This window comes from Arctopsyche grandis, chromosome 5, assembly GCF_051622035.1.
Source record: "Arctopsyche grandis isolate Sample6627 chromosome 5, ASM5162203v2, whole genome shotgun sequence".
Taxonomy (NCBI): domain Eukaryota; kingdom Metazoa; phylum Arthropoda; class Insecta; order Trichoptera; family Hydropsychidae; genus Arctopsyche; species Arctopsyche grandis.
In genome coordinates, this window is record NC_135359.1 from 7,877,139 (window position 1) to 7,887,368 (window position 10,230).

At 31.7% G+C, this 10,230-nt stretch overlaps 2 protein-coding genes across 2 annotated transcripts; both read left to right on the forward strand.

The window, feature by feature from the left end:
- The first annotated feature begins 4,664 nt into the window (after positions 1 to 4,664).
- Osi16 (DUF1676 domain-containing protein Osi16) lies at positions 4,665 to 6,555 on the forward strand. Its single transcript, XM_077431579.1, has 2 exons — positions 4,665 to 5,229; positions 6,269 to 6,555. Exons 1-2 carry the CDS (start codon positions 4,665 to 4,667, stop codon positions 6,553 to 6,555), a joined length of 852 nt encoding a protein of 283 aa, XP_077287705.1.
- Positions 6,556 to 9,043: 2,488 nt separating this feature from the next.
- Positions 9,044 to 9,962, forward strand: LOC143912298 (uncharacterized). The gene is made up of 2 exons (XM_077431581.1): positions 9,044 to 9,629; positions 9,703 to 9,962. Exons 1-2 carry the CDS (start codon positions 9,044 to 9,046, stop codon positions 9,960 to 9,962), a joined length of 846 nt encoding a protein of 281 aa, XP_077287707.1.
- Positions 9,963 to 10,230: the final 268 nt, after the last annotated feature.

The window sequence follows — 10,230 nt, forward strand, 5'->3', positions numbered from 1 at the left end:
ATAAATAAATAAATAATAATAAAAATACTTGATCATTTGAAAAAGTACAAACCCATTGTTTTAATTATGTCGGAATTTTAATATCAAATTCAGGCATTTGATAAGTTATTTTCACAACACAAAAAATATAAAGCAACCTATGAAATGTGCATTAATGCTGAGTACTGAAGATTTCGCATATAAAATATGATCGCCAACGTCTCGACTGGCAACCGTAAAAGTTGGCCCACTCTGTATTATATGTATGTAGGTGTTTAATATTAATAACTTGCGAGCTAAGAATTTGTGATTTAAACTGCATATTTGTTGTAGTTGAAATTATGGGAGTTTTTCAATTTTACCTCTAACTTCGCACTTTTTAAATTTTAAATAATCGAAACTTTTCTTTTTATTTCTTACTACAAATAAAATATTACTCAATGTAACATTTTTTATTTATCAGAAATATATTTATTAAATGCACAATTTATTTTATTCTAATGCGCAAATGATTCGTTCCAAGGAGCAAAGCTTTTTTTTTAATGGAGGTTTGTACATTGTAGGTTTGCGAAAGTTTAAAACCATGGGTGTAGCTCAGGAACAACCCGTGATGGCATCATGGGAAAATATAAATTAAAAAAATATATTTTAACAAATTAATTAAGTTATATAGAAATAATAATAAATTTAAACCACAGAATTTAAATAAATATGAATTGCTGTTTTTTTTGTTAAAAGCTGATTAGGAGGCTTACAAATTATGGCAATGATGATTAAAATTTAGTGTCAAATAATACAATACAATCTAATATATAATTTGGAAAGAGACTTTGCATGTGTGTAACCTTCGTCCTTTGGGTCGTAAATCCGTGACGTCATCGAACAAATATTTCGATTTTTTTAGATTCAATGGGTTCGAAGTCCCCGGGGGCAAAGGCGCCGATGGTGAAGCCGCCTTCGTGTTGGGGGGCAAAGCCCTAGGGGGCGCAGGCGCCGAATTCTGGTATACTTCGAAAGAGACTTACTAGTTAGGTTTTTTTGTTCGTGACAGTCAATTTAATAAAAAAATAAATGAGTATTCAAATAAATTTATATAAAATAAAACTATTCAATTAAATTTAATAAAATGTTTACTATTACATAGATTAGTCATGTTTAAGCGGTTTATATTACAAATACCGAGCGAAGCCGGGTAATACAGCTAGTAAAGTATAATGTACGATTCGAATACAAATACAAATGAACGATTTGTTCACCAAAATAATGCCACTACACCGAACGATTGTTAAAAGTTATACATATGTACATAAATGAATGCATGTAAACTACAGTCTAAAAAATATGAAAGTAAGAGTATTTATCAATACAATGTCCAACTAGAAAAGCCATATAGTCAACAAAAGAGAAAAAAACCGTTATAAGTTATACTGAGCAAGTAATTTTAACAATAAAACATACTCTTTTTCCTATGCATTTCCATTAGATATCTATAATTACATATAATGGAAGAAAGTCTCGATGATTTCACACATTTCACAAGTATCGAGATATATACTTATTGTGTTGCTTTTTTATTATTCTTCTTTGTATATTGACTGTTAATTGGACTCGTATTCACAATATGTATATCTATTCTAAAATTATCTTCTGTATCACTGTTATCACCTTCGTTAATTAATGATCACTAAGCGTGTACGCATTACATACATGCATACATATTGTCACACGAAATGAAACGCGTTATTGTAAACTTCACGGTACATTTCTTACAAATTTTTGTGGAAAAACCATCTAATTTTTATGCACGGAATAATCAAGGCCAACAGTTAGAAAACGCCAGTGAAAAAGGTAAAAGTAAAAATATCTACGGAAAAAATTGCAAAAGAAAATTGATGGGGCCCGGTCGACGGTTTATCTCCATCTGATTTACTCTCACCGAAACTGCATCTAATTCATTACATTTGCGCGTCTGTAAAATTTAAATTTGATAATTAGTTATAATTCTAATAACTATTCCACCTATACATAGTCATTATGAATTACACATGAGGTGGTAAAAAATCTAATTCGGCATAGGTGAAAAAGTTTCAGGTCTAGTAATTTTTTGAATTTTATCATATGCGCACTAATTAAGGAAACATAAGCAATTATATGTACATACACGAAACACTGAGATTCCCAACTATGCGTATGTACATATATATATTGATCGTTACAAACCATTTTAAAAAATCTCACCATTATACACTTAAAAACGCTGCTTTCGATGTCAACCACACTCTCACTTTTATACGAATTTTCTCATGATTCTCGTGTACCTACTATGATGACCAGCCATTAAATTTGCCCTGATTTCTTAAAATATAATTTTTTTTACATTTAAAGAGGAACTCAAACTGTAACAATCTGACAATTGTTTTTGCTCTACGCTTAGCCCTCATGCTTTTATTGTAAAATGCATTGAGTTTGTAACCGTTAATATTATATGTAAGTATGTAAGCACGTCTGTGCACGCAAATAGTAAACCATTTCAAGATCAATTTATTAAAAATTACTTGTCATCATATTTTCTAATCGATAGAAATGTTAAATTCACGTCGTTGCGTTGTTTTTAGCAATAAAATTATCATTTTTATGTAAAAGCTTCATTTGAAATCCAAAAACGACACATGAAACTCATTTATCATATTATAAATGTGTACGTATTTTAATTTATATGTATGTATGTATGCACGAAATTAAATAGTTCTACTCTGAAACATAGACGCATGTATGTAAAATTTTTCATCGACTTTCTTCAAATGAAATCTGCATCAGATAAATAATATTTGAATAAGAAATTTAATTTGAATTTTTCCAAAAATACTGACGAAGCGAGAGTGTGCCGTTCAGGTCTAATTAAAATCTATGTACGCTAATTTTACTATTTGACAAATGATTATTAAAATTTGTACACATATGAGATATGTACCTACTTCCAGTTCCTTGACATGAAAATATTCAGTGCTTAAAATGAATAAATCACGGCTGTAGCCAAGGGAGAGATGGGGACGTCAGTTCCATCCAAATTTTTAAAAATAGTACGTAGTTAGATCAAATTTAAACATTTTAATTTTAATTCAATGCCTCGATTGAATTTCTTTTTCAATAAATAGACACTTACAATAGTATAAAAATGTGAGCTTATTTTCGATAATTCGCAAATAATTCATAACTTTTCTGTTTAAAATCGTATTTAAGCGCCACAGGAGTAGATTTATTTTGAAAAATAGCATGATTAATTAATTTAAAAACTTTGTCTTTAGTCCATCTTCACAATACCAAATTTTTTTTAATTCAATATATGACCCGCTATACATATTTGAATTTACATATTATTTTTTAATATTTCATTTGAAGGCTTTCAAAACATTGTGGCATATTTCAAAAGGAAAAGAATAGAATTATGATTAAAAATAATACTATTTTGTTATATAACTATCTATATTAAATATCATATGAGCCGATATATTTGTAAGCGTCGTAAGTCCAAATTTCTTCATATCGAGAAGTATTTCGCAGAACATTAAATATAATGTTTTGCGTTCCGCAATATTTAAAAATACTGGTGGCCTCTAATACGATTAATCTGCTTTTCCGATATTTTGGACATATTCAATTAAACTAAGTGATAACTATTTGTGAATTAAGTCAAACAGAAATAGTTTTTTTGAACTTAAAATTGGACTTTTGCCACTCATATTTTTAAAACTTCCAAATATGTATTCTCTTCTTCATACAACGTTAATGATATTTGTATTAATCCGTACTTCGCTATAATAGTCATACTATTCGTGTACACGTAAATAATTTTTTTGGCTAAAATTTATGTATAAAATATGGGTCTACGTGACGAGCCAGAATGTTAAATTAAAGAAAACACAAATATCGGAAGGCAAAGATCGAAAATCTAAAGATCAAAATAAAATGGTGCATGGTAAACGGTACATACTCACTTAATTTGCGCGAGCAGGATACAACAGGAACAAGAGGAACATGTTTTTCCTCCCATATTCTGCGCGCGCACATTTATACGGGAGGAAAAGCCAGTTCCTCTTGTTAAAATAACCGATAAAATATATGTAGTTCCTCTTCATCATCTACAATTGTATATTTTATATTAAAATTTAAAATATTGTCAATTAATAATTATATAAATGTAAAGCTACTATTCATATATAATACATACATACATACATGAATGAACCAATCGTGAGAAAAATCTAGTAAATTTTACCAAAACATTTTCGCCCCCCCAAAACAGGCTGAAACGGATTTAATCACGCGGAAAATGCGTATGCAAAAAAGAATGAACTTGACCAGAGCAATAATTCGTCCAAATGTTGCGCACCAATGGTCTCTGTACATCGGAAACGAGCGAAATTGTGAATGTACCCAACGTGCTTCTATCACCAAAACACTCACCGCTTAGCAACTCATTTTACTTTTTCTCTACTATTTTTCGTCAACATTCGGGCCGTACACTTTTAATCGTTTTGTTTGCAGTACTTAGCACTCAGTTCTTACTATATATACCACCTGCTCTGATTTACTGATCATCATTCGAAGAACAACCGCAGCGGTAACAACAAGTGCTCCAGTGATCTCTCATTACACACGCCCAAGTGCACATACCATCATCAAACATGGCATTCAAGAATATCTGTCTACAAGCAACATGCTTGCTCGTCCTGTTGGCAGTACAGGACATTTCATCAGCAGCAACAAACGAGCCGTCTTATCAGAATGACCTGGAAGCTCCTCCTTCATACGCCCCTAAGGAAAACCCTGAAGCGTTCACCAAGAGATCCCTGGCTAGAGATTGCGAAGGCGCATACAGTCCCACCTGTTTGAAACTGGATATCGTCTCCTTCATCGAAAAGATGTCTGATACTAAGGACTTTTCAATCTTACCTGGATTATCCGTCGTTAAAGAGGCTGACTCCAACAAGACTAAGACCGCTGAAGTCGTCGCTGAACTGGCCAGGAGCTTCCCTAACGATCCTGAAAAGAGGCTCGACTCCTTCCTGATGTTCAAGTTGAACACATATCTCGACAGCCACGCTTTAAGGTTGAAGCTCATCGATGATAGTGCTCCAGAAAAGCTCGGAGAAGCCCGTAAAGGAGGCGGTTTTGGAGGCGGTGGTGGTGGTGGCGGTGGAAAGAAAGGAGGAATGGGAGGACTTTTGGCTGCTGCTATGATGATGAAAGGTATAATTTTAACTGAATATACTTAAAATTATATACACATGCACCAGTGGTGACTTTCTTGCTTATTATTCAACGATAACATCTTTATGGTGTGTGGAGAATGATGACAATAATTTAACGCTGCTTTGTTACAATCCCGTTGTCACAGCAGTCTTAATTGCAGTATTTTTCTTTTTAAATCTCGATATCAAAATTAAATTGTAAGTTATATCGGTAAATTGTAAATGGGTTTAGTTTTTAATACACCTTCTGAAACGTGTCGTATAATATTGGGTTAGCATCTAGATGAAATTGAAAGTACAATGATCGACAAAACTCATTGAAAATACGCTGACTTTCAATTGAACTTTCAGATATTGAACGGATGTTTAAAAAAAATGAAAGTTTGGACCATGCTGATTATATTCGAGATAGAATTTATTACTATTATTATTTTCGTCAAATTTTTATTATTTGATGTATCTATTAAGTTTACGGAACGTACGAAAATGAGCATGGCAAATATCGAATTTCTTTACTCCAAATAAGATGCTTAAATCGGTGCCTTATTTACATATAACATTTTAATTATTTTATACAAATTTAAATATCTTAGTATAAATTAAGAAGTTGCACTTGAAATTTTAAATTTTTTAAATTTTTTTATTGAAAAAATCAATGCCTAATTATAGTTTATAATATAGTTTATACATAATAAATGACTAATACTTCTTTAACAATATAATAGACTTGTAAGGCATTGAACGAACATGAATCAAATGAATATTTTTTCATTGATATACACACAATTGAACATGCTAAAAAGAAAGTAAATTTATTTAACGCGTTCACGCCCACTAACCTTAATGGTTTTCATGCAAAAAAAAGCGAAAAAATGTGACTTCGCCAAAACCACAACAAATGCGTTCTACCACAACTGGAGTGGAACAGTCAGTACCGTTTAAATTGCCATTGATTTATGATATATCAAAACAGAAGCCCTTTCACTACTTCACTTAACCCAGATCATTTCAATTCATAATCGTAATTCTATTTTCAGGAACACTCGGTGCTTTGGGTATGGGAGCTTTAGCCATGTTGGCCGGAAAAGCTCTGATGACCGCTCTCATGTCTCTGATGCTGTCTGCCATCATCGGTCTCAAGTCATTGACTTCCGGAGGACACAAATCCACCACATATGAGATCGTCTCCAAGCCTGTGTACTCTCAATCTCACTCTCACTCCTCGAGCCACGAGGATGTCCATGGTGGAGGAGGCGGAGGATACGGCCACTCTGGATATGGCAGATCACTCAACTTGGAGTTGCCTAAGCATATGCGAAACTAAGAAATGACATCTTTCATACAAAGGCTGTAGTATTTATTAACGCGACTAGAATTCGACATTATTTATATTTAATTTATTACCGATGAAGTATTTCAATGAGAGTTTTGTTCTACTTTCTTACAAAATGTTTTTATGTAGTCATTTTTTTTTCTGTAAATAATATTTTTAGTTTGCTTTTTGTGTTTAGTTCCTTTTTATTACGTTTAGTTAGACTTTTTTTGTTTTTGTTTTCTTTTTTTATATTTTTTTTTGTGATTAATTTTATTATTATTTGCAATTATTTTTCTGTGATTTCGTTTATAATTTTGTTTTTTTATTATTTATTATTTGGTTTATTATTTTGTTTTATACTTGCCTTTACTCTATTGCCAAATATTAAATGTAAGTATATTTATTGTCTTTTTAATAAATTATATTTGAAATTTGAAATGTTTATTTATGTATTTTTGAACATCCTTCAAAGCTATCAACAAACAACTTACAAATTCAAACCAAAAGCTACAATTTACATAAATCAGAGAATCGAGAAACTGGCTGTGATTTTTATGCAACCTTTAATAATAACCAATTATAATTTTATACATACATTCATGATTACAATCTCAGTCTTTGAAAGATTGAAATTTCATATACATATGTACATATTATATATTTACATGTAGTACATATCCATATAAGTACGTACATTCAAAATCTACACAGTATAATTTTTAAAATACGCTTTTATAAGATGAGAGCTCTGTACATGGAACATAAAAAAACATTGATGAGACCCAATAAAATACAATTCAATTTATATTACTTATCAATTGAAGACCTGATGGAAAAAGTTACTGAATTTCTAAAATTTTACTCGTGTACAGACCGACCGATGTTTGTACTTTGAAATGAACACTGACATAAATCATTCGTTTGAGATGTATCCACTGATTCCATGACAATTTACTTGTTTTGCTGAATGAATGGTTTTTAAATATTTTTATTAGATATTTTCCAGCAATAAAATTAATTTTATTACCCATAAACTTTATTCCTCTATTCCTCGTCATTCAATGGTGGAATCATATTGATCAACTTTTAATTTATTGATACACATACCAGGCATCGTAATATTGACTAAAAATTTAAATAATTCTCATTTAAAAGTATCTTTAACAATATCGAACTAACCATTAGACAATTCATACAATTATTGCTAGTATTATTCAACATTAAAATAATATTTTCCGTATAGCACTCGATTGTATACTTATTAAACCAAAAATTGTCATCAAAATGTAATGGACATTGTGTCTGTCAACTTTGATATGAAACTTTTTTAAAAGTTTCTTTTTCGCATTTTTTATTGTTTTTCTCTATCTATATGTATGCAAATATGATAACAGCTGATTTTTGTTAAAATTCAAATAAATTCCTCGGTAAACTAATGCATAATATATGCAATAAGGTCAATTCAGTATAATATCACATTTGACAAACTTTCTAACAATTTCATATTTTTCCAACATTGGACGATTATGATATTTTCTCACTTTTAAAATATTTCCGTTATTTTTCATATATGTATAAAATTTAGTATTGATAATCGAAATACACCGCAAAATAATCTAAGAATCATGTCCTCAATTTTGATTCACCTACAAAAGATGCTTCCAAATATGTACATATGTATATTGTAGTTAAAAAAATTTAGTAAGAATGATTCCAAACAACCATAATTATACTTCATTTTACATCAATACAATTATATTTATTTACACAGTCAGTGTAGAACTTTTATAAAGTAATGTAATAGAAAAATACTTTTTAAATCAAAAATAATATATATTTAAAAATAGTTTAATACAGAAAAACTCACTGAAATTCTTGGGAATTCCATCAGTTTCACTGGTATGGTTTTTTTAAGCTAAACACGATTAGTCAGAAGTAAGAGTGTTTCCGATAAAAAAACTCGTTCACAAGTTGATACATTAATGTTGTTTAGATTTATTCAAGGACTATCGATTTTTAATTAATACTATTATTGACGGATTCTTCATCGAGCAATCATTGTTTTGTACGTAAAATATAACATTATACATTACACTCATTGCTTGAAGTGGAAAGTCAACAGAAGCCGGAGCGCATTCGCTGAGGATTTTCTACCGAGCAATTAAAACGCTCAAGTATCAAAATGTACGAAAATTTCTAATGTCGAATTAGATATAATTGTACACAGTTGGCCTATTCGATTTGACATAAAAATATTCTTAATAATACGTGTCCAATTCCTAGCGGTAAATGTCATAAGCGGCATCGTACCTATAAAAATCCTGCTAGCCTCATATATGCATGATTATTATTCAGCATCCTACATTCAAATTTATTATCAGCTATTTAGTATAAAAGTGTAAGCGTTTTTTCCAACACGCATCATTGACAGTTGAGCAGCATAACGCACAAGTGTCACCTCTCAAACGTGCATGGTAGCTGCTGTGTAACACCAAAAATGTACTACATCAATACAAAAAGGGCTTTGGCCATCTGCCTTTTGCTAGTACAAATCAATGGACTACTGGGTGTATCACTGAGTAAAAACAGCGAAGATGTCACAACAGTCAACGACATCTTCAAGGAATCACCACTCGGAAGATCCCTCATGGAGAAATGCGAAGGAATCTTCAACCCCACCTGCATCAAATTGAAGTTTGTGTCTCTATTGGAAAAGTATTCCAAGGGTAGTGACTATGAGTTCTATCCCGGTGTGAAACTCGTCAAGGAGAACGAAGAGAATGAAGCTGAAACTACTGAAACACTACAGGAGATCTCCCGCAATTTCCCCGATGATGTGAACAAACGTGTCGACTCTTACCTCTTGTACAAAGTGGCTACTTTTTTGGATACTCATTCCTTGAACGTGAAAATCAGCGGTGACAACTCTGCTAGGAGCTTGATTGAATCCGAAACCGAAGAAGACGATGACGAATTCGAAGATGAAAACACCAATGATGTCGGAGAAGGACGCAGGCGCAGAAGGAGGAAGAAGAAGGTCAAGAAGATCTTCGGAATCATCGCCGCAGTACTCCTCGTCAAAAGTAACAGTTTTCACAATATTCTACCGTAAGTCCATTGTGTGTCCTTTAACTAATATATTTGTATTATTTGCAGAGGTCCTCAAGGCTTTGGCTATTGGACTGTTGTTCTTAATAGCCGGCAAGGCTTTGGTGACTTCATTAGTCGCTTTGGTCCTTTCTGGTGTCGTAGGGTTCAAGGCTCTGCTGGCTAAGAAGGAGATTCCGATCATCGGACTCGGACACACCCACGAACAGTTCGATCATGGACATGTTGCAGCTCATGGTCATGAAGCATGGGGTGGATACGCTCGTGCCATGGATATTGAGCTTCCCGAACACTTGAAACAAGAATAATCGAATTCGTCCTAGGCAATTTTAATTTTAGGTTCGTTTGAAACTGCAAACCAAAACTAAAATTATTTTAAATGTATATGTCGCAAATGAATGAATGGTAGTCTAATTGCTGTGCAAAATCAATTCCATTTTTTTATTTATTTTATTTTAATTACTTTTTGTTTTCATTATTGTTTTTATATTTTGATTTTGTTATTCTCTACGATTATTTTTTTGTTATTTTTTTTCTTTATACGTCTGCTTTTTATTTTTAATTCATTTTATTTTA